Genomic DNA, 24,435 nt, shown 5'->3' with positions numbered 1-24,435 from the left:
TTACAGAATGTGTATGTACAGGCTGTGATTGTCTCAAATTTAACACAGATCTTCAAGGTTTCTTTCACCTCAAAACTTACTGTTCGTAGACCCCAAAAGCTTAAAAGTCTGAGGGTTCCCCATTTCCCCTGCCACTCACCTAAATAACAGACCTAGACTCTGCTCTGTACTTGCCCCAGACTGCTCCCCCTCCTTTTAGGTCCACCTTCCCAGACTAACATGTACAAGCAGACAGGAAAGGCAGCTAAATGCATGAGCACAGATGAGTACAAACAGGAAGGTCTGATACAGGTAGGGAGTGATAGCTTTGAGGACCAAAGTGGGAAATGAACAAAAGAATAAGCTGAATAAACAAGATGAATAATAATTGTCTGTGACCCTGCTCTGTAGAAGTGAGGGGAGAAGTATCTTTCTGACTTTGTCACACCAATCCAGGACAGCCTTCAAGGAAATCGAGGCCAGGCAGTCCCCAATGTGAGAAACTAATCTTATCTATGTATTTAAGGTTCTAAGATTCTTTAAAACTCTAAAGATAGACATTCTCTAGAGAGTGGGCCACATGACAACACCCAACATGGAAGGGTTGATCTCTGGACTGGGAAAGTCTTAAACAGGCACTTGCTCTAAAGCTGAAATGAGCAACCTATATCCTCACAGCCATATCCATTATTCTTCTGGTTGAAGCTTTGCCCACCCAAGGCCTCCTGAGGCCTATTGCCCACTATGTCTAGAATCCCTCTGGTTTCTCACTGGACTATTCATCCAAAACTTGGAGTTGTCTGGGAGAGGAAAGGAATAGATGCTTGGGCTAGGGGTCTGCAGCCCTCTGTCCTGGGCACACCCTTACCCTCCAGTGCATATTTCATGTCTTGGGCAAAGAGCTGCCACATCACTTCTGCGCTGACTTTTCCCACATTCAACTCCTGAGGAAACCTGGATGATGGAAGAAGCTACAGTCAGAGAACAAGGCAAGAGCTATTTGATTTGACTGATTCCAAAGCTAATATGCCTAGTTCTTGGAGGTCAACTAAAGAGAGGAGCCTCAGAAAAGGGCTAGAATCAATCTGGAGAAAAGGGGCCTGGGGGCCAATGTAGGACAAATGGGGACAGAGAATCCCCTCAGGCAAGGTGAGCCCAGGGGAGAGGATGTCTAGAAGACAGGGAATTGAGGCCCACAGATGAATGATTAAGACTGGAAGGCAGGCCCAGACTAAATAAGATGGAGAAGAAAAGGCAAGGATGTGGGCATAAGAAGGCCCACTTTATTAACAGTAGACAGACACATACACACATGGTCTCTGGATCCCCTGGGACTCCTATGGCAGCCATTCCCAGAGGCTTCTTACTCCAGGGAGGCTGGCTCAGTCTGGGCAGGGCCCCCCATTATGTTCCACACCTGTCTCCAGAAACAGTTACCCACACAGATACAAGGGACAGAGGGATAGATGGACGGACAGGAGGAAGAGATGGCACTGTAAACACATAGAGATAGGAAAAAAAGACTGTTAGACAGATGGACAAATCAGCCACAAACCAGAGAGGGCCACATTGGGTGATACTCACTGGTTCAGAACAAGTGTGTAGGAACTCTTATCTTCCTCTATGATTGACACAATGAGCGTGATGAGTTTAGGCCAGAAATCCAGATTCCGCATGCTGGGTCCCTGTTCCTCTGGAGGTAGTTCCTGCTTCTTGTTCCGGAGGAGACAGTAATAGACAGAGTCAGAGTGGAATACAGAGAATGTTTCCAGTCTTCCTTTTTCTCTTTCCCCTCCCCATGACACTTCCCCTAGAATCAGGTAGTCTTCCTCTCCTAGAGCCTGTCTTCCAGAAGACCACCCTGTTCTGTGATAGGGGTGACTATTGGGAGGTCCCTGGACACAGAGTCCATCCCTGAGAACCTTTCTCCCCAGCTCCAGGGCACTGATCTGTTAAGCTTGGTCAGTCTAAGAGACACAGAGATGCACATCCCCCTTCTTCCTTCCCTTAGTAGTTATGGGGACAGGGACTCCTTGGTTGAGGTAGGTAGCTCCTCCTGTGTCACTAAGGAGATTAGTTCCACATGACCCCAACTGACAGACCTCCTGACACCTCCCCAACTCACCATACACATACATATATCTCAGCTCTGAGAAGCTCCTTCAAGTTTTGCAGGAGCTACTGAACACATCTAGCATGCAGACTGGCCTAACCTTCAGTGGGTTAGGACTTCCCTTAACCCCTGAATGTCATTAGGGGGAAGAATTACATGTAAGAAGCTATTTGCCTACCTGGATAAGAAAAGGTCTTGAGGAGCCAAGAATACTCAATGGGGACGGGGTAGTCTCCTCATTAACTGATATTGGGAAAATTGGATTTCACATGATGAATGAATATTAACAAAAGAATGAAACTGGACCCCTATCTTACACCATACACAAAAATTAACTCAAAATGGATTAAGGACTTAAATATAAGACCTGGAACCATAAAACTCCTAGAAGAGAACAAGGAAAAAGCTCCTTGATGTCTGTTTTGGTGACGTTTTTTAGATATGACACTACAAGCATAAACAACAAAAGCAAAAATCAACAAATGGTACTACATTAAACTAAAACATTCTGCACAGCAAAAGAAACAATCAACAAAATGAAAAGGCAATCTACAGAATGGGAGAAAATATCTGAAAACCACGTATCTGATGAGGGTTTAATATCCGAAATACATAAAGAACTCATACAACTCAACAGCAAAAAAAAAGATTTAAAAATGGGCAGAAGACTTTAATAGACATTTCTTCAAGACATATAACGTGTCTTCAAGACAACACGTGCATGAAGAGGTGCTCGATATCACTAATCATAAGAGAAATGCAAATCAGAACCATAATGAGATGTCTGCACATGTCTTAGAATAGATATTATCAAAAAGATAAGCGACAACAAATGTTGGCCAGGATATGAAATAAAGGGAACCCTGGTGTATTCTTGGTGGGAATGTAAACTGGTATAGCCACTATGGGAAACAGTATGGAGGTCCCTCAAAAAATTAAAAAGAGAACTACCATATGATCCAGCAATCCCAATTCTAGGTATAAACCCAGTGGAAATGAAATCACTATCTTGAAGAGATTATCTGTACCCTCATGTTTATTGCAGCATTATTCACAGTAGCCAAGACAAGGAAACAACCTACATGTCTATCAATGGGTGAAGGATAAAGAAAATATGGTATATAAACACAATGGATTATTATTCAGCCATAAAAAAGAAGGAAATCCATATTATTTAAAAAGCAAGTTACAGAACACAGAAGTGTGTGTACAATGTGATCCTATTCATGTTAAACACCTCTCACCCCTAAGTTTGGACAGATTGCTATCAAATTAACAAGAATGGCTCCCTTTGGGCAGAATTAGATGGGAATCCAGAAGAACTTTTGACTTATTATATACATTTTTTTAAAGAACAAAAATGAGTTCCTGTTTTATTGTTTGATGGAAAATAAATTTCAGGAAAGAAATGTAGCAAATGAAAAATGGCTAAGTTAGCCATTAGCATTGAGTGTTTGCCTGCTGTTTGAGTTTGAGCTATGTCACAGTATAATAGCTTATATTTGTGCTTTGCTTTATGGTAAGCATAAATAGATAGCTTTATGTGTTTTGCTTTATTATTTTATAATAAAACTATGAATTTTCTGCTGCAAAAAAAAAAAAAAAAAAAGGAAATCCAGTCATTTGGGACAACATGGATGGACTTTGAGAGCATTTTGCTAAGCGAAATAAATCAAAGCAAGAAATACTGAAGCATCTCATTTATACATGTAATCTAAAGATGTTGAATTCATAGAAATGGAAAGTAGAATGATGGTTGCAAGGAGCTGACAGGTGGGGGAAAATGGGGAGACATTGGTCAACTGGTACAAACTTTCAGTTCTGAGATGAATAAATTTGAGGTACCTAACGTACAGCATAGTGATTATAGTTAACAATATTGTATTATGTATTTGAAAGATGCTATGAGAATAGAGCTTTAAAGTTCTCACCATAATAATAAAATGATAATTATATGAGGTGAAGGATGTGTTAACTAACCTTATTATGGTAAACATTTTGCAGTATATGTGTGTATCAAACCATCACATTGTATACCTTAAACTTACATAATGTTGTGTGTCAATTATATCTCAATAAAGCTGGAGGGGGGGAAAGAAAGAAAAGGATTTGGTTAGGAAGAGATAAAGTAATACAACAGTGGATCTCAGGGAAGGAGAAGCGACTCGACATTCAGAACCAAGACAGGACAAGTAGAGGTCACCACAGAGAGGCTGGAATGGACATGTATCTCCCATTGGGACAAAGGCAAAGTTAGAACTGCCTAGAAGGACAGGGTTAGGGGATGCCACATGTCACCACAAAGTCTCCACAGTCTTTAATAAGCCTGCATTACCAGAAAGTTTCCAGAAACCAGGACAGAATCCACAGTGGATTTTTTCCTTCTTAATAGTATTTAAATACATCTCCTCCTTTAGCTTATTCTGCCACTATCTTGGCTTGGGTTCTTATCAGTCCAATCCCTATTCCATGCAGGTGTCAGTCATCTTTCTGCAAGGAGAATCTCATTGTGTTACCCCTCTGAAATTCAATGGCCTTCAGTAAAATTCCAACTCCATGGCTTGACACAAGAGTCCTTCAGAATATGTCCTCTCTCAACCTCATACCTTACCACTTCCCTTTTTTTTGCAGTCATAGCCACACCACCACCACCACTTATTTAGTGCTTATTATGTGCCAGGTACCCTAAGAACTTCACATGCCTCATCTCATTTAATCATCATAACAACTCCATTGGGTAGAAATTATTATCACCTTCGTTTTACAGATGAGGAGACTGGAGGACAGTGAGGTTACATGTTCATGAAGCTATAAATAGCCAAACCAAAATTTAATCCTGGATAGCTGAACTCCAAAGCCTGACACTGTAACTACCTGAATTAGTTTGCTTGTATTTCCTCAGATTAACATACTCATTCCCAATTCTGTCCCTCCAAACAATCTGTTTTCTCTATATGGTATCCCCTCATCCCCAACCCCTTTCTTTAGCTAATTTCTACTCATTCCTCATAATTCAGGTTTAGCTTAACCTTTTCTGAGTTTTCCCTGACACCCCTGGATCTTGATTATATTCCTCTCTTCTGGGCTCCCAGACAACCCTCTGTGAACCTCTGATACAGATATAATAGATAACTACAATTACAGTAAAATGTAGTAATAAAATAAAAACAATAAATGTAATCTGCCCCACACATCCACCAAACCATGAGCTCCCCCAAGACAGTGATGTGTCTTCATCAACTTTATATCCCTACTGCTCAGTTTATTATAGGGATGGGCAGATGAATGAACCAATGACTGAAGGTCAATAGAGGGAAATCAAAAAACTTATGAAGTTACGCTGATGGACAGTGACTGTGAAGGGGTATGTGGAGGGGACTTGGTGAAGGGGAGAGCCTAGTAAACATAATGTCCTTCATGTAATTGTAGATTAATGATACCAAAAAAAAAAACCTTATGAAGTAATAGTGTAAGTAATTATGTGTAAGTAATTCATGTAAATAATGAGTGATGAGAAAAAGAGTGAGACAAAGTAAAAGATAGCAAGACTCAAAAGCTAAGGGGAGTCCCTGTATAGTCTGTCAGCCCTCTTTCAAAGCCTAGGCTCATCTTCTGCTACGGAATGGAAAGACCCAGCACTCAAAGTAGCCCTGCAGTTGAAAGGTCAAAGCTGAGAAGAGTGTCTTCCCCTAACCAGAGAGAATCCATACGTGGGTAACAGAGGAGCTCAGAGTGTGGCAAGCTCAACAGAGGTCCCAGGAAAACCTCCCATGGAATTCAGAACCAATGGGAGGTTTTACAACCTTAAAAGAAGGAAGCCTTTAAGACAGGCTGGCACAAAAAGTACATTTGGGAATGTGAAGAGTCAGTGTGAACAAGATTTTACTCTTTACTAAGATACTCCTAGGGACAAATTGGATTTATTCACCAAAGGGTAAACATCCAAGAGATTTAGACTGTCCTCCCATCATTTATTGACCAAATCTACTGCCTTTCAGGGTCTGTCTCAAATGCCCCATGTTTTTTGTAGCTTTTCCTGGTATCCAATCAAGAGTGACTTCTTCCTTCTTGGAATCCCTTCAATTTTATTCCTTTTCAAGGCCCTTCTGGCAGACTTCTTTGATTAGAGTTACACATATGCTCATGAGACTGTGAACTAACTGAAAGAGCGCTGTGCTTTCCTCAGATCTGGCCCAGAACAAACATTCAATACATATTTGTTGGACTGAAGGGAACTATTCTGCAAATGTGTGTTCTGCAAAATATTCTTAAGACAGGAACTATAACTGAGTAATCAGACACAGAAGGAAGTTCTGGCTTTTAAATAAGAAAAAAAAGAGATATTATTGAAAGGACCTAGAAAAATGTACAGTCACCAGGTACTGAGTTAGGTTGCCAGTCTAAAACAGGTGAAGTAGTTCAGCCTTACAGAAGGATAGGGTATGCCTTGAGAGTCAGCTGATGAATGTATCTCAAAAGACCATGCACCTCAGAGAGAAGTGGTCAAAGAGAAAAATTAAACTTTCATGAGCCAGTAGCTCAGAGAGACAGGTACAGATCTCAGCCTGGAACACAGCAAAGTCTACATGAGTTAGAGTAAAATTAAGTTTGGGGGAGAAAAAAGACTCTGTGATGGACTGAAAATTCACCTACTTACCCCCGGAACTGCTCAAATTTTGGTCACTTTCTTTAGCACGAAACTAAAGCTTATCATTACCACTTCTATTCAACTCAGTCATGTCATTTCTTGTTCAATGGTCCTTGTCCATCCTCACATGTCTCACATAGTCTAGATGCTCCACACCCTACAACTTACTCACTCTAGATAACTTAAGGACTTTGTCCTGAGCTCCCTTCCATTATGATCACAGCAAAGGAAAATGGAGGCTCCAAGAGCCACTGATAGTCTGTCCCACCTGATCCTGAACTTCTTACCAGCTGGTACTGGTGGCTATACAAGTCATGGCAATTGTTGAAGATATACTCGTATGTGGAGTTCAAACAGGCCTTCACACAATCCTTTACAACCTGGCTGGCTCGTGGAGGGCTCTGTAGTTCTTGCACCTGCCAATTTATAAAAGGAATATGGGTCCAGGGTCCTGCTCACCTACATGGTTTCATTTTAGAACTCCCCCTAAACTACTCCAGATTCCTTCACCCTCTTTCGGGTCCCTGGACCTTACTCTGGGATAGAATTGCTAGGATAGCTGATGGGGAAAACTGCCCAGACCATCCTTGTTGCTCCATGGTCTTCTCAGAAGTAACCCAGGGAACAGGTGTATGGATGCATGGGCTTAGAGGTGATGAATCCTGTAGCCTCAGACTGAGCCCAGTAATTTTTATTCTCCATGCCCCTGTGGCTAGTTCTCCAGCCAGCACCACCCAGCCCAGTTCATCTTTTACCTTCATTCTGAAGAAAGTAATGCTGGTCAGCAAATCCACTGTAGACTTTAAGTCCTGAAGCCGCTCAGGGCTCCCAGCAGGGAAATTATTCTGTTGCAAATCAAGCAAATGTGAGAAAGGAACAGAAATAGGAAAGCCTTTCCTGCCAAAAGCAATGGTTGAGCTGAACAAAAATACTATGGGTCTCCCTCTCTTTACCCATGCAGTGTGACACACACACACACACACACACACACACACACACACACACACACACACACACACACACACACACACACACACACACACACACACACACACACACACACACACACACACACACACACACACACACACACACACACACACACACACACACACACACACACACACACACCTTTTTTGGGTGAGGTTCCTTACACCCAAAAAGTGAGTTCACACACACACACACACACACACACACACACACACACCTTTTTTGGGTGAGGTTCCTTACACCCAAAAAGTGAGTTCACACACACACACACACACACACACACACACACACCTTTTTTGGGTGAGGTTCCTTACACCCAAAAAGTGAGTTCTTCACAAGTTACAACTAACTGTATATCCTGGAATACAAGTGAAGCCACACTACAGACCAGACTGAGATCCAGGCTGTGGACTTTTGCACAATGGACTCCAGCTCTTCTACCATTCTGGAGCCACCAGATCGCAGAGCTCTGAGCAGAACTGTTTTTGGAGTGAGTTCCTTAGAACCATCCTGCTGTGCCTCATTTCATTCTCTTTGGCATGAGTTTTAGGAGAAAGAGGCCAGGGAGAGCTGGGGGTGGTGGTGTGGAGATGTTGAGCCACTCTTCATTTTAAGGGTCACTGTTTTAAACTGTTATGTGGCTACTTATATGCCAAATATAAGATATACGGTCAACTCTCCATTATTTGTGAAAAATGGAGGACAATGAAAGTGTAGATAATTAGAAACTCACTTCTTTTTAACTTTGAAGTTATTTTTATACTTACTTTTTTATGTGGGTATATTGCTTGTTCTGAAAATTCACAACATTTCAAAGCAAGTAATGAAGCCATTCTAAGAAGATCTAACTTAGGAAGAAGTGAGAAACTGTCCATTTCTCTGTCCTGGCCATGCCCAGGTACCTACTCTCCTGCTGCATTTCCTCCCCCCATTCCAGGAATGGACATGACCTCTGCTACACACTACTTGCCCAAACCAAGCTACTTTCTCTCTCTCCTTAGGTGCATTCTCACATCTCCCAGGAAAATAAGAAGAGTAAGGAAAAATGCCAGAATGAAATATAATTATCTAATTTTTAAAGGGGCATTTCCAGAAGAGATTATCCTCAAGAGATTCCCTAATGAGAATCTGGTGATGTGAGTAGGGTTGGAAAGCCAACTGTCTATATAAAACAGTTCAGCCCCTGCTGCTACTTACATGCTGCATGGTCCTTGGCGTTTGGAGAATCACAGGTGACAGTGGCATTGGCCATGCATTTGGGTGTGATGACACAAACCAATTTCCTTGCCTTTGATCTTTACAGCCAAAATTATCCTAGAGTCTCTCCAGACTGAACTTGATATTATCTGTTATCCCACCCATGGCCATTATCTTGACTTACCCTGTATGTAGAGAGGTCAATCCTCAGTGAATTATGCAGCTGGTCCAGTAGTTTTACGAATCTCTCTTTCTGAGGGTGGGAAACAAGTAACAGAGAAGAGAAAAGTAATCTGTATTTAAGCTCCCTAGACTGTAACAGAAACATAACCAACTCTGGGTGAGGAAAGGACCCTGGGTTGGGGACATTTTCTATCTCATGAGGAGAACAACAAACAATGTAAGGGAGAAATGAGATAGGTGGTCCCTGTTCCATCTCTTAGCAGCTCTGTCTCACACTAGAGAATCTTTTTATACTGGCAAAAAGAAAAAAGTCCCTGGGAGGGGAACAGTTCTTCCTGTACAAGAGTCAACAGGAGATGACCAGTGCGTCTCCAACCCTTTGGGACTCTGATTCACCTCAGTCAACAGAAAACTCCAAGCACATTCTCCAGCTTGTTTTGAGTCTGTGGTCTCCTGTCTTATCCTGGGGTAGCTGTTAACAGCTAACCAGTCACAGCCAGGCAGTAATGATGGTAGAGAAAAATAGTGGTGCATTTGGAAGATGATCTGGCAGACCTGGGGGGCTCCTCTTTAAATCATGTTCCTTATTATTTCCCTTAGTTTTTACTTTTTTAAAGTTAAAATAAATAACATATTATTTTAATAGTTGATTTTTATAGAAAAGGTATAATTAAATGTGGGATCACATTGGCATAGCACTCCTGGAACTCATATATTAAGTCAATATATAATGGGATGAGAACAAAATGGAACAGATATTTGACTGGCTTAATCAATTGTATTAGTTTATCTACAGACTCTATTAACAGTAAGAAAAAGTGATTAGTACCAAAAAAACAAGGCTAAGGGAACCATTAGATTTGGGGGAATTATTAATTTTATCTCTGAAGAGATAATCTTTGTGGTGGGTCAAAGATATTTCATCCAGTATATATTGAGCTAATGTGTGAGATGACATTCTGAGTAAAGATTCAACTTCTCAAGTACCTTAACACCAGGAAAGGGAATACTCTGGATGGGAAATATTCTAAACACTAGAAAAGGGACAGGCTCAGGTATACATTGGTATCCTCACTTAGGTATCAGTCTCATATGAACTTAAGTGGTATGAATCTGTCAGAGAGAGACTGAATAATATCAAGAAAGGCCCATTTGTGGACCTGCAAGACTAAGGAACATGATGAAACAACCAAGATCTTGGCCAAAGAAGGTTCTGCCCAAGCCCATGTAGTGGCCCCCAAACCAAAGTGGTGCTATTCTGCCTTCTCACATTTCTCCATGTCTGAGAAGAGACTATTAGCAAGTTTACATAATCATAATGAAATAGGGATAGTCTAGTAGCATTGTCTACATACTGGTAAAGGAACGAGTTAATCTCTCTAGGTGGCAACTACCTGAATTTTAGGTATACCAACCAACTCTACAGTACCTACCATAAAAATCAAACCTTATTAATTGATAAAGAACAGATAGATATGTGTTTACATCATACTCACCCCAAAGTTGGAGGCTGCAAAACGATCAGAGGCAGAGACGTTGGTGGAGGCAGTTGTGTGGGCATAGTAGGCATTGATGTTGGCCAGTAAGGTGCTCATCACTGCTGGCACACCAGGACACATGTACTTGGATGACAAACATGCAAAGTGCCTGAAAAACAGCATCCTCAGCCTCAAAACTCTTCAGCATTTGCTGTGAAAGTCAAGTAATCAAAAGATCTCACTGATGTGTATGAAGCTTCCAATCATTTTGGCATATAAGGATCTTCACAATTTATTCATTTAATTGTACATTCAATGAACCCCTACCATGAGCCAGGCCCTGTGCTAAGTGCTTGAATCCAAAGATGTGATAATCTGGCAGAGAAAGCAAGTGTTAGAAAGTAAGTCAATAATTCCAAGGTATGCTATGCAAAAGCATTGTGGAAACATACAGGAAAAGAACCTAAATCAGAATGGTTGGGAGCTGGAAGGGATTAGAAAAAGTCTTCCCAAAGAAGAGCACTTGAGCCAAGTGTTAAAGGATTAATACAAATTAATCAAATGGAGAAGTGTTCAAGAAAAGCAAAACTACATTGCAAAGACAAATATATTCATAAGAGAATGATTCATTTGGGAAGCTCAGTTAGGCTACTGTTCAGGTGTTTGACAGAGGAAGAGCAAGAAATCATGGAGGAGAAGTAGGCAGAGAATAGACAATAAAAGAGTTTACACTAATGCTATAGTAAAATTTTTAAAAATTATAGTGAGATACATACAATGCATAAATCTTAGTGCATAGCTGATGAATTTTGACATGTGTATACACTCATATAAGCATCACCCAGATCAAGATATCAAACATTCTCACTAAATTTTTTTAAGAACAGATACATCAATCAACAGAACAGCCTAGAGAGTCCAAAAATAAACCCATGTCTATATGATCAATTAATAGGTGACAAAGTAGGCAAGAATATACAATGGGGAAAAGACAGTCTCTTCAGTAACTGGTGTTCAGAAAACTGAACAGTTACATGCAGAAGAATAAAATTGGATCACTGTCTTATGCCACGCACAAAAATAAATTCAAAATGGATTACACACCTAAATATGAGACCTGAAACCATTGAATTCCTAGAAGACAACATAGGCAGTAAACCCTTAAACATTAAGCACTAGTAACATTTTTCTGGAATGTCTCCCCAAGCAAGGGAAACAAAAGCAAAAATCAACTTTTTAGTTTAGTTTTTACATTAAACTAAAAAGCTTCTGCACTGCAAAGGAAACCATCAACAAAACAGAAAGACAGTTACTATATGGGAGAATATATTTGCAAATGATATATAGTAAAATTTTAAACAAAGACATAGTGTGATTAGTTTCTCAGAAAGGTCCCTTTTGATGATAAATTGGAAAAGAAGACTTGGAGAGAGATATGACTAAGATAGAAAGACCAGTTTAAGAGTTATTGCAATCATTCAGAAAAGAAGCAATGAAGCACTAAACAGAACAGAGAAATGGTTAAGAGCAGTTTGAGGCTCAGCAACACCAGTGACCTTGCATAAACTTCTCTATACCTTAGTTGCCTTATGTGTAAAATGGGAAAAATGATACACATCTCATAAGATTGACAGGAGCATTATATGAGTTAACATTCATAAAGTGCTTAAGACTGGTTACCTGGCACATAAGGAAATGCTACATAGGAGCTGTTGTTATTATCATTATCATTATTACTGAGCTGTAGCAATAGTGATATGGCAGGTTAAAAACACTGGATTTAGAGACTGGATGTTGGGAGACAGTAGTAAGAAAAAAGTTTAGACTGACTCCTAAATTTGTTTGGACAACTTTACAGAAAACCATTCTATTTACTAAAATAGGGGATATAGAAAGATAAGCTTATCTAGTGGAGATTATGTGGATTTGGAATTTAGCCATGCTGGGTTTGCAATGCCTATGGGAATACTCAGGGAGCAGTTGAAAATGGATCTGAAATTCAGGAAAAGGTCTGATTTGAACAAAGATATCTGGGGAGTCTGTTGCTCAGAAACAGTAGTTGAGGTCATAGATTTGGATGAGATTATCTAGGGAAAGTGAACAGAGTAAGAACGGCAGAGAGGCCACTCTCAAATGTCATTCCTCACCATATTTCTTCTCCCCATTTATACCATACTTCTTGTAATTCCTTAAATATTCTATGTTCTGTTGCCCGACCAGAAATACCCATCTTCCTTTTCTCAATATTGAGACCCAGTTCAAAGTCAACTCCTCAAAGGCTACCCTCACATGCCTCCCCTAAAATTCAGATACCCTAAAATTCATAATACCCTGTGATTATTTCTACCATAGCACTTACTGCATTATAGTGTAATTGTTTACTGGTCTGCCTTTCCTGTTAAGACTGTTCCCCAAGCACAGAGGCCTCATCTTATTCATCTTCGTGTTCTCAGCACCTAGCACAATGTGTGACCCATAGAAGGAACTCAATTAAAGTTTTAGAATAAAGGAAGCACAGCCAGGGCAATAGTGACCCTCTGCTTACCTAGGGCTGCTTCCTGTGGCAGCCTCACCAACAGACAACACCTCTTCTGTTTAGTAAGCGGGGACTTCTGATATAGGAGTCTTGGTGAACTCCAGACACAGCTGCTTTCCCTGCAGTTTAGTGCCCTCTCTGACATCCAGAGAGCTTGTATAAGATAAGCTTATAAAAACTTTTCACACACATGCCTATCTCCTCAGGCCTGTGCTGGTTGGGGAGTTTTGCCCTTGCATCCCCCTCCATGGCCTTTTCCCTTCCTACCTCTGATCTTTGGGGTAGACAGACAAATACCTTCTCCCTGACTTACTGATAAACACACTCCCTTTTAACATATATCCTCTTTGCCTTGGGCCAGTGATCCACTTCACCCAGCTCAGAGAGGAAAGCAATAAGTCACTGCATACTATTCCATTGACGACCTGTCCACCCTATCAGTGCACCTTCATTCCCCTCCCCAAGGGTTAGTAGCCACTTCCCAAAGCCCCAGGGAGCCTCACGTCATGGCCTGATATATGGATTCAATGCCATAGCGCATGGAAAATTCATCGACAATCTCTTGGGCAGTCTCATCAAAGTACACCTTCCATGCATCATCTCCTCGAGTCTCAGGGATCTGGACTGCTCCATTACCTTGAATGTCTGTGAGGTAATGGAAAAGGTTCTGCAGGAGACAGAGCAAAGAGTTAAATACATATTAAAAGCAAAACCACAATCTGGTGATTAAGTCCAGGACAATGTGTATAGGGTTCCACAGAAATTCTGTCCTTCAAATCATTGCTCAGTTCCTCCTGTGGCCCTAGAGGGCAATGCTCACATGAGTGAAGGAGAACTGAGGCTGGGACTGTTACTTGGGCTGTTTGGGGTGGCACAGTGAGCCAAGGATAAAATTTAAAAAAGGCCCCCAATCTTCAACCATCTAGCAATGCTGCTCATTGTAAAAGCCCCTCCCAGTACTGCTTTCTGGCACCCCATCTACCAAAGGCTGGCTCACCTCATGGAGACATGTATACTGCACATGATATGGGGCTACCTTCTCCTCCCCCTTGATCTCCACACTGATATGTAGTCGGATAGCCCCTGAGACAGCTGATTTGTCTGTCCTCTTCTCTAGGAAGGAAAGAAGACAGGAGATTGACGTCAATGCAACTACAGATAGCACAGAAATCCAGCATCCTGGCTTAACCCAAGGGACGAGAAGCACCAACCCACACATTCACCTAACAGGGTGAATGCACTCCAGTGACCTTGTGGTCCACGAATACCCCAAACATTCCCAGTAGGAATTCTCCCACACCATTAGGAGACTAGGGAGCTAAAGCCATCAGGGTATGAAGATTCAAGGGCCTTGTGAAATCTGGAGAATGTCCAACCAGATCACTCTGTCCAGTTCCAGCCTCCCACTCCGTGGTCCCCCATCTCTATCCACGGTTGGTTCTCTGCAGGTAAGACAGGCTCTGCATAGACATATGCTTTAGGGATTGAGTGATGGTTTTGATAGACAGGATTTTTTCCAGGTTCCCCATGCATGTTCTCCCTTGCTAGCAATTTTCTCTGGTCCCGTTTTCTTACCCAAGTTATACCAGACATCCATCTCGCCACTCAGTGTCCGAACCTCGATGATGGTTTGGCCAAGGAAATCATCAGACTCTCGCTTTAGCCTCTGCTTTACTCTCGACTTGATGTCATCATCCTCATCCCACACGCGTACTTTAATGCGGTCGGAAGAGTTGTGGCACTCGCTGTGAGAGAATTAGGCAGGCTCTGTTAGGGACAGACTCAGCAGCACTCCTATTACTTTCAAATCCCTCCCATAGCTCCAGCAACTGCACTTGAGGACCTGCAGAGGAAGAGAAGGAGTCAGAGAACAGAGGCACTACAGTTCCAGGTGAGCCAAGCCATCCCTGTCAGCCTGAATGGCTCTACATACCACCATGCGGTCCTTCTTGCCCTGGGACAAAAAAAGGGGGAGAGGGAAAAGAAATCAGGATAATTATGATTTCCTATGCAGCTAGCTGGATCAGCAACACCAACAGAGGAAAAGCTGGACAGATGCCACAGAGCCCTAGGAAACAACCGCTAGTTCCCTCCCTAGAGTCAGTAAAGGTATTAATGTTCATGGCACGTCCATCTGGTCATATCTATTTAGCTTTCCATCTGTCTCCCCCATCTATCTAAGTATGTGGTTGGTGCACTGTCATTCTTTACATCCATACAAATTTCCACTTCGCTATGGGGTTTGCTTTGGAGAAAGGAGTTTGCCCAGGTTCCCCTCTCATGCTGTCCCTCCCCAGCAATTGCCTTCTGGATTCTGCTGCCTTGCCCAAAAGTTGTATTGGGCAGAATTTGCTGCTGTTTTCCCTGTGTTCTCATATCTTTGCATGTTCCATTACAATATTTTAGTATAACTACTAGTCTACTGAAAAATAATAGACAAATCAACAGGGAGCTTCTTGAAACCAGGGACCACCTTACACATTTTTAGACACACAGTATCATGTACAATGTTTTGTGGGCTTGTTTACTAAATGAATAAAAGTGGGCTTATACAAAGGGATAAAGCTGATTACAGAGCCAATTCATTTAGTGTTAATCATAAGAAGGATTCAAGCAGGAACCACTCAGATTCTCAAAGCAACAGATGCTCTCCCCAGTATCTGCTGCCCCTGGACTGGAGATTGATTTTACTAAGCCCCAATCCCTTTCCACATGAGTTCTCCAAGGAGCCAACAAAAAGAAGTCTTTACACAGCCAGCATGCTTAGCTGATCCAGACTCAACTCCCTGGTCCTAAGCCTTAGTAATGTGACAAAGCATTTGGATTCTCCAGATATTAGTCCAAGTCGTAGGCTAGAGCTTGCCATTTTTCAACAACCATCCCTTATTATGAAATAGTCTGTTAGAAATTGAGACAATGGAAAAAGGAGAGGGGGTTGAAGCTGAGGTAGGAAAAAAAAAAGCACAGCCCTTTAAGGGAAATGGAAACTTCTCTAGAACCCAGATTTCTATCTTCAAGCCAAAATTACCCAGATGTAGGACAAGGACATTCCTTCCTGATCTCCCAGAAGAGCCTAACCCTTCCTAGGCAGGATGGCAGGGCTGGGAGTACACAACAGGATGGTCAGTCCCTGGTTCTCCCACTGGGCAGCGGTAACATCTTTCTAACACTACAAAAGGCAGTATGGAGTGCTCAGGGGCATCTTTAGTAGCCCTAACAAAGACAGGGCTTGGGTAAAGTAACTGATAAAACAGACCACAAGAAGAAATCCAGAGGAAGAATGGCTGCTGTCCAACTGAAACATGTGAGAACTGAGTTTCCTCCACTGCCTCTGCCCCATCCCTCTAAGGGTCCAAGCCCAGAATAATGGGATTTAATGCTGCTCCCCAAATACGTATAGTGCCAGGTAAGACAAAGCCTTCTGTGACTTACAAATGGAACTTCTCTTCCCAAACAGGATTCAGGTTCCCAAAAATGGTCTTGGTACGCTTCTTGGTTTTTCCCACCTGCACAGTCACGTAAGGATCACTGGATCCTGTCTTGTCCTTGGCTTGTAGGCCCTGGGCACAAACCACTGCAACCCAAATACAAAGAGGAATAGGCTTCAGAGTGCTCATCAGAAGTCAGAAGTCCTCCACAACACGATGCTCATGTTCTCCATCTTAGAGCAGCCTCTATATGCCCTTTGCACAGGAGCCCTAGTCTTCTTCTCACTCCTCCATTTATCCTTAGCCCTAGGCCACCAATCTTTCCCTCAAAGCCTAGCCCAAGAATCCCACCTCCCCAACAGAGCCCTAACTGACCACTTACCTCTACCCTAGTCCTTTCTGGTGATATATGCACACTTCAGCCACACCTTCCCAGCTAGTAAGCCACTGGCTATTTCCTGATCTCCTGCCCATCCCCTTCCCCAGCTCCCAGCTCTTGTCACATCAGACTGTTAGCCAAGTCTGTAATAGATTGTGTCCAACTCCTACTTTTATAATACATGTCATTTGCAGGTGTCAGTCTTGCCTCTCCCAGCACCCCGTAGCACCAGGGTCTAGGAGAGGAGAAATGATGAACAATAAGGCCTCTCTCTTCCCCTCCATTCTATCTTCTTCCTCCCCAGTCCCTTGCTCCCTCACATTCAGGGTGCTTCTTCCCCGGGATCCTCCCCACAGCCTAGGCCTTTCTGTCCTCTCAAACTCTGGCTTGCTCACCAGTGATGGTAATCTTGGCGGACCATTTTGAGGTGCCATCCAGCACACTCTGCTTCACTGTTTTCATCTGCTGCACATGAGCAACTTTGCTCACAGTGAAGACATCTCGAATAACTTCAAAGATCTCTGGCTTATTCCGCTCTCGGATCTTCATGCGGTCCTTCATGGCCATGATAATATTCTGGGTCCGGTCCTCAGCTCCATGTTTACAGCTCTTTTCTGCAGCCCCTGAAGGATGGCCAGAGACAGAAAGTAGGTAACCAACAGGCCACCTACCAGTCTAAGGGTCAGGCTGAGGAATAGGGCCAGGGAGAGGTAACTGTGCAGTGCAAGCAGCTTAGGAAGACTGGGAGAGCTCTGGGAAAAGTTAATCACCATAGGCCTGCTGGAGTTTAATGTCTGGCTAGTGGAGTTTAAATGTAACTGAAAGGGTACCAAAACTTGATAGTTATTAGGGGGGTTTATGATACTATTCTATTTAGATACATGTTGAATTTTTTCATCAGAGAAGAAACAAAAAATTGTAGCTCAGTCTGCAGTTGGCTTTGTCTTTCTTCCATCCAGACAGTGATTGAAAGGTACCCTTCAAGTCTAAGGCCAAAAAAATCACTGGTGGATGTATCAGTTATCGAGAGGAGTAGTGGGTAGGCATGATAACTCCACCAATCTCATCAAACTTCCCAGCCATGACACAGATCCCAGAGCTTGTCAGGGCGGGCACACAGTTCGATTCTGTCCCATAGTTTCAGGGCTTTTCATCTCAGAAAGTAGTGTTGTATGATGAGAAAAGTATGGCCTTTGGTATCAGACAAAGTTGGGTTCAAATCCTGACTCCACCATTCCAAGCTGAATAAACCAGTTTCTTCTAAGAGAAGAAAATGGCACTTATCTCTCAGGTTGTAATTAACATCCTATTAGCACACATAAAGCACCTAGCCCAGTGCCTGATACTCAATAAATGGTCACTATTATTGTTACTACTATCATTATGATCCTGGCAGGATGGCAAGGGCCATCTTTGCCAGCTGTTACCCCAGCCAGCTCATCTCAAGACACTAGCAGGCTTTCCCTACTGCTCTGAGGAATATGGGGGAACACAGATCCTTCCAGTGTATTTCACCAACCAGGCTTCTCAGAAAGGAGCCCATCCTTCTTTCACTCGCCCTGCAGACTGGCTCTTACATCCCTCTAGGCTCCAAAGGCTTAGGCCTTTATTACAAAGCTTGGAGCTTTGTAATACAAATATAAAAATAATAAAAAAATAAAGGCCAACATCTGTACTGAACCCTGGGAGGACAGCAAGCAGGTTTTCTGTCCAGGGAGGCCCATAAAGGGGCATTTCATTCCACTCTGTGCTTCATAGAAGGCTTAGGCAGAAGACATTTTCTGATAAATGAAAAATGACTTGGGCTGCATCCCACTCTTGCCACTCAGTATATCACATGCCATGCTACTTCCTTGGAGTGGGACCTCTGAATGACCCTTGAGGACAAGATCAACACCTTTGCTACAAAGTGGCATTACAGAAGAATTTTCATTTCAGCAGAATTTTCCAGCAAGCAACCTAGGCAGCCAACTTGGCTGCTAGTTCTCAGCCATGAAAACGAGGGCCTGCTGACACCTGGGCTCGTCATCCCACATGATGGGTTTGGTCAAAGTCATGACCAGCATTCATCTTCAGACAGTTTTTTCAGAGCTCCATCTCTTTTGACTTTGCTCTACCTGTCTCTTCATGTCTACCATAGCCATGCAACTGGCACCAACCTAGGGTTCTTCAAAGGAAGACATGGGAATAATTCCTCAAGGCCTCTCCCTGGGCCCCTTTTATGTCACTTATCTTTCCTTGGAATAATGAATTGCCTCTAAGTCTAGTGTAACCTTCCTTTCTACTATCAAGATCCTTGAAGCTATCATTGCTATGGCTTAGCTCTGAGTAACACTTGAGAGACTTGGAGAGGCAAAAAAATGCTTTAACCCATCCCCCAGCCCTGTTCCTCTTGGGGTCCAGCCACAGAGGTACAAGTCCAGCAGGAACAGAGCAAGGAGACAAGAACTTAGAGTGCTATTATCTCCTTTGATGGAAACATGTTGCTTTTCCTGCTCCTCTTCTCCCCACCCCATGGTGGTGGCATCAATCACACATTTAGTCAGGACCTTGGGAGTGTAGCACACTGTCCCCCAGGACCTCTGCCTGATCCATTTGAAACTTCTGTTCCTGGCAAAAGCTGCATCTATATGCAACAAATAAATGCTGCCTTCCCTGGGTCCTAGGGTCTAGTCGTTTGGGCAGTATGGCTGCTGTTGGGTGTACACCACTCAAGTACAGCCTCTGGGATCACCTGAATCCTAGAAGAGATCCTAGTTCCACCAGAGGGCCACAGAAAGCTCAAGGAATTTTTCTTAAAAGTTCTTAAAAGAGTGCTATAAAACCTGTTATTTGGACAGGCAATGCTCCTTGACTCAGGACCCTAGTTTCTTTGAAAAGATAAGAGCTTCAGGATTAGACAGACTAGAGGAATTAATGGTTCAGCCATCCTAGCTCTTTGTTGCTAGACTATTTTGGAGAGGCTATGTCAGCCCTGCTCCCACCCTTCATCCCACAGGGGCACTCACGCTGTAGGCAGTCGGCATTGAGCAGGTCCTGGCACTTTTCATGGCACTTGACTCCACACTCGCTGCAGCGCATGCCCTGCCGGGCAATGCCCCAGAGCAGGCCTTCACACTCATAGCAGTAGGTCGGGGTAGTGGCAGTCCAAACCTCAAAGTTGTGGGGTGTGGTGCATGAGATGGGGTAGATTAAGGCCTGCAGGGTTTTCTTATACACATGGGATTTCTGAAAGACACATAACCCATCACCCGCCAGTGACTTTAGGTCTCTGTTGGAAGATATCATAACTCACACCACTGCAGGGCAATCAAGACCCTGGTTTCTCCTCTGGCAATAGAGAAGATGCTCTAGCCTGGCAGAAAGAAGCCCCAGTGTCATGTGCTACTGGTCTTCCAAGACAGGTCTAACCAGAACAGTGGGTCTGAGCCTTGTTCCAGCATTCAAGGTTTCTAGGAACACAGAGGGAACTAGGCCCACCATAAAACCCTGAGTACAATGGTCACATACTCCAATATGAGACTTGGACTTAACCCTAATTGGACCTTTGCCTCTCCCAGTGTGGAAAACAGATCTAACACTATCTATCTGTTTTGTTAACAATGTGTTCTCAACACTCTTGATTTCTCAAGTACTGTGGCTACAGAGATGATCACCAACCAGTCTTTAAAAAGCCAGTGGATTCATGAAAGCCCATGGGTCACTTACCAGCTCTTCATCCTTGAGAGAGGTGCGGGTAGCCATTGCAGAAGCAATCCCTGCCTTCTGGGACTGGACCAGTGACTGTGAGAAGACACCTGCAGTCAGCCCTGGCTACCACCAAGGGCTGCCAAAGTCGTGGGAAGTGAGTCTCAGTGATCAAAGAGAATTTACTACCTTCTATTTTTACTGTCACTCACAGGGACCGCAAGGGTAATAGGTAACAAGAGTCCCAGGTTAAGATCCCAAATCCAAGGCCCTCAGGACTGTTATAGCCATGTGAGAATGGCACTTGTCTTAGGGTACCTATCACTCAAAGTGTTTCTCTTTCCTTTGCTATTTTTAAGTATCCTGGCCCTTATTTACAGAATGGAGAAAGAAAATGAAGTTTACAATTATAGCAGGAAATAGGTCATTAAGAATATAATAAACACAACTCTGTCAGTCATATTTAAGAACTGTCACTGAGAATGATTCCATGCTAACCTCTGTCCCCTGGTACCACCCCATGCGCACACAATCCCAGGTAGGTATAGAGAGGCCAGCAGCTCATAAGCCCAAGTCAGAGGGGCATTGTAGCCCTAGTCAAATTGAGCAGGGCAGGGAGTTAATTCTGACTGCTGGGGCTGCTCTGCTACCTTATGTCTTGTGTCGAGGTGCCACACATATCTGCCAAATGCTAGTTTTAGGGGCAGCTCCTGGAGAGACACATGGTTTCCCTAAGGCAGTGAACATTAGACAGACAGAAATTATATCAGCCCAAGAAGGAGAAACAGCTGAGAGGCACCCAGGTGGTTTGAGATAAGGAGTCTTACAGAGCATGGAAAGCGGGATCAGGAAACACTCACCATAGCCTGCGCAGAGGAGAGCAGAGAAAGGAATGACACAATGTTAAAAGCCTCCCTAAGGCAAGAGAAAACTTTCAGAGGCAACCGAGAGGTTCTTCCCTATAGTCCAATGTAGGGAACACTTCTTAACCCCGTCTGCCTCTCTCCACTAAAATCTAACCTTCAACCCAGAGAGATGGCCATAGCCTAAGGCCTAGAGCTCCTCCTCTAAGGAGAGTTATGCCAGAAAGTGGAATAAATATAGGCAGGGTTTAAAGATAGGAGGAGGGGAAACAAATGAATAAGACACTGCTACCCAACCAATTAAGCAAAGAGGAGCTGGTGGCCAAGAGGGAGTATAGGATGAGAAAAAGTAGGAAGACAGGAGGGAGAGAGGAAGATGGAAGACAGTGAAAGAGGTCATGTAATAAAGAGAAGACAGAATTTATCTCCACCCAACTAGCTTGCTGAGCAGTTGTTAGGAGAAGAGGTACACTAGAAAGGGGGAAAAAGAGAAAGGAGAAGATACAAATAGGAAAGAAAGAAATGATTAAGAGAAAATGACAGAGAGGATATGTCCATTCAGCCAACTAAGGAGGGAGAAACTGGTGGGGGGGGTGGAAAGAGAATAGAGAATGGAGGAGAAATGGGAAAATGGGCAGATAGAAAAAAAAAAACTGAATAGGTAGTGAAAGAAAGAAAATGGGAGCAGAAAATGGTAACAAGAAAAAGGGTTCAAGTCTTAATGAGCTCTAGGACTCTGGGAGGGCCAGGGTCCCCTTCCACTCCCACTGCCCACTTTGAAAAATTCCTTGAGCTGATCCTGCCTTAGAAAGTATGACCCAAGATGGGAGCATCTGGTCATCCTGGAGATCCTGAGATCAGCTTTTAACTCCTAAGCCTGTTCCAACCAAATTTCACAAATTTTTTATCATTACCTCTCAAGGTCAGACACTGAGTTAAGGACTAAGGGCACAGAGGTAGTCTAGAAAGCCTATGTCTCAGGAGGAGATTATCACTTGACCTCCAAGAAGTAGTTACACCAGTATGCTCATCACACACTAAACTCAGTAATTTAGGCAATTTCCATTCTAGGTCATCTAAAAGGCTATAGAGATGCCTAGAGAAATTAAGTACCTAGAAGACGACCCTGGAGCTTAGCTTTGAGAGCCCAAGATATAAATCTTCCAAGTAGGAGCTTGAGCTAGCAAAGAAACTGGGGCTCTGACGAGGGAGTGAAGTAGAACAAAGTCCCACTGATGCGATCACTAAGTCTCAGTAAGGCTTTAAATGAGTGATCTTCGGGAAAATGTGTCACTAAAAGGGCCACTACCAGTCTTGAAAGCTCGCCAAGGCCCAGTGGGGATACCCCAAGGCTACAGCCTAATCCTGCACAACAGTCTCACTCACCAGATCACTAACAAGTGGCAGTGGCTTCTTTCTGCGTAGATCTGGCATGCTGTCAATGCCATAGAGGCCTCCAGCTGGCCTGAGGGGAGAAGAAAACATGTCAGCACCTTCAGTTCTGCCTTGAATTACTGGCAGGTTCAGTGTTCCATTCTCCCCGCTTTCCCCAGAGAAAGATGAACTGACCTCAACACCATGTGCCTTTGAGAGGAATAAGGAAGACAGAAAGTGAGGGAAATAAAACCATGGAATGATGAGCAATGACATCTGCTCTCAGAGTGTTCCTCAGTGTTTCCTATAGTTTTAGCCAAGGACTGAGAGCTCTTGTTCCTACAGTGACACTTCAAGGCATCTGTTTATTTGAAGGCCCTTGTGTACTATAAGGCAAAGTGAGAATAGGTGGTTAAGAGGGCTCCTCCCTACACTCAGGCCAGAGACTCTGCTACCCCAGGGATAAGTCTTTCTCTTTCCTGGAGGGTGCTAGGACAGAGCCCACAGGCCTGGCTTCATGGAAAAGCTGCTGCCTACATGAGCAAGAATGTCAAATGGTAACACTTTCTGAGTAAAAGTTCTGTCTATCCAAGACTCCTGAACAAAACGGATCTCCATGGAAGGTGGAGCCCACATAATCAAGTAGAAACAGAGTAGGTGTGATGGAAGACTTCCAAAGGACCATTTAAGGGCACCGTTTAGGAAGGAAATAGCAAAAGCACTCTGAGAGTCTGGCCTAGCTCTATGGACACACCAACAGGGACCAGGAAAACAATTTAGCTGGAGTAACTGGAGATTTCTAAAATGTTAATACCTTTTCCATGCTTACTAATTTTGTTGTTCTTTCATAACAATATGCAATAAAAATATAAAAAATGTCCCCAAAAGAACATCATTTCTCACACTGAGATAACCTGGATTTTATCCCCAACTCTTCTAAGTCACTACACGTCCTCTGTCAAAATTCCTATCTCTCTTTGGATCTCAGTGTCATTTCTATAAAATGAGGGTGATGAACTACAAAATCTCTGACCTTTTGGAAACTGTCATTCTGAGCTTCAATGAAAAGAACTCATGTACTTGGTTTTAATGAAAGTAAGGAGGTGTGAAAGGTGGTACATGACAGCTGGTCTGAAAAGAGAAATGAAGAAGTTGTAGGTACTGCCAGCTACATAGTCAAAGGATGGAGCAACAGATTCGGTCAAGACCAGGAATGAGAATAGGCATTTGATATGTTGATTTTTAATAAACTAGCTTCCTGAGCACAGGCAGTGAACTTGGTTTTCAGTGAGACTACTAGACCTAGGGAAGTTTTAAATGTGTGACAGTTTTAAGGACTAAGCTGAAGGAAAGGAAAGACAACAGGAAGGCATTTAGAAAAATCACTGCATGACTCCCTTATAAACAGCTTAGACATGTTCCATTGGCATGTATTAATTTTACAATTACTAGAAGAAAAAAGCTAAAGCCATGAGGAAGTTCTGTTGAAGAAGCAACTAGTGCCAAAAGTTTGTGGCTAATTCTAAAAACTATAATATGTACCACTTAAGAAGTTTTCCGCAACATAAATGAACTTTTGA

The 24,435-nt window shown here is 42.9% G+C and overlaps 1 protein-coding gene across 14 annotated transcripts in view; it reads right to left on the bottom strand.

Moving 5' to 3' along the window:
• Nucleotides 1–24,435, bottom strand: part of UNC13B (unc-13 homolog B) — a 302,361-nt gene that overhangs the window by 19,676 nt on the left and 258,250 nt on the right. For 10 of the 14 annotated variants that reach the window (XM_057498809.1, XM_057498808.1, XM_057498810.1 and 7 more), the window contains 14 exons: nt 22,868–22,946; nt 20,640–20,714; nt 19,940–20,159; nt 17,327–17,554; nt 16,557–16,698; nt 14,700–14,869; nt 14,122–14,237; nt 13,628–13,791; nt 10,607–10,757; nt 9,112–9,180; nt 7,496–7,585; nt 7,028–7,156; nt 1,564–1,691; nt 848–933 (listed from right to left, as the gene is read on the bottom strand). In XM_057498809.1, coding sequence (XP_057354792.1) covers nt 848–933; nt 1,564–1,691; nt 7,028–7,156; nt 7,496–7,585; nt 9,112–9,180; nt 10,607–10,757; nt 13,628–13,791; nt 14,122–14,237; nt 14,700–14,869; nt 16,557–16,698; nt 17,327–17,554; nt 19,940–20,159; nt 20,640–20,714; nt 22,868–22,946 — 1,847 coding nt within the window. Of the gene's footprint in view, nt 1–847; nt 934–962; nt 1,473–1,563; nt 1,692–7,027; nt 7,157–7,495; nt 7,586–9,111; nt 9,181–10,606; nt 10,758–13,627; nt 13,792–14,121; nt 14,238–14,699; nt 14,870–16,556; nt 16,699–17,326; nt 17,555–19,939; nt 20,160–20,639; nt 20,715–22,867; nt 22,947–24,435 lie in introns of those variants that run through there. The other 4 variants (XM_057498807.1, XM_057498802.1, XM_057498811.1 and 1 more) reach the window with 3 other exon arrangements.

Source organism: Manis pentadactyla, chromosome 3 (assembly GCF_030020395.1).
Source record: "Manis pentadactyla isolate mManPen7 chromosome 3, mManPen7.hap1, whole genome shotgun sequence".
Classification (NCBI taxonomy): Eukaryota; Metazoa; Chordata; class Mammalia; order Pholidota; family Manidae; genus Manis; species Manis pentadactyla.
Note: the sequence above shows the minus strand (reverse complement) of the source record. Positions and strands in the feature narration are given on the sequence as shown.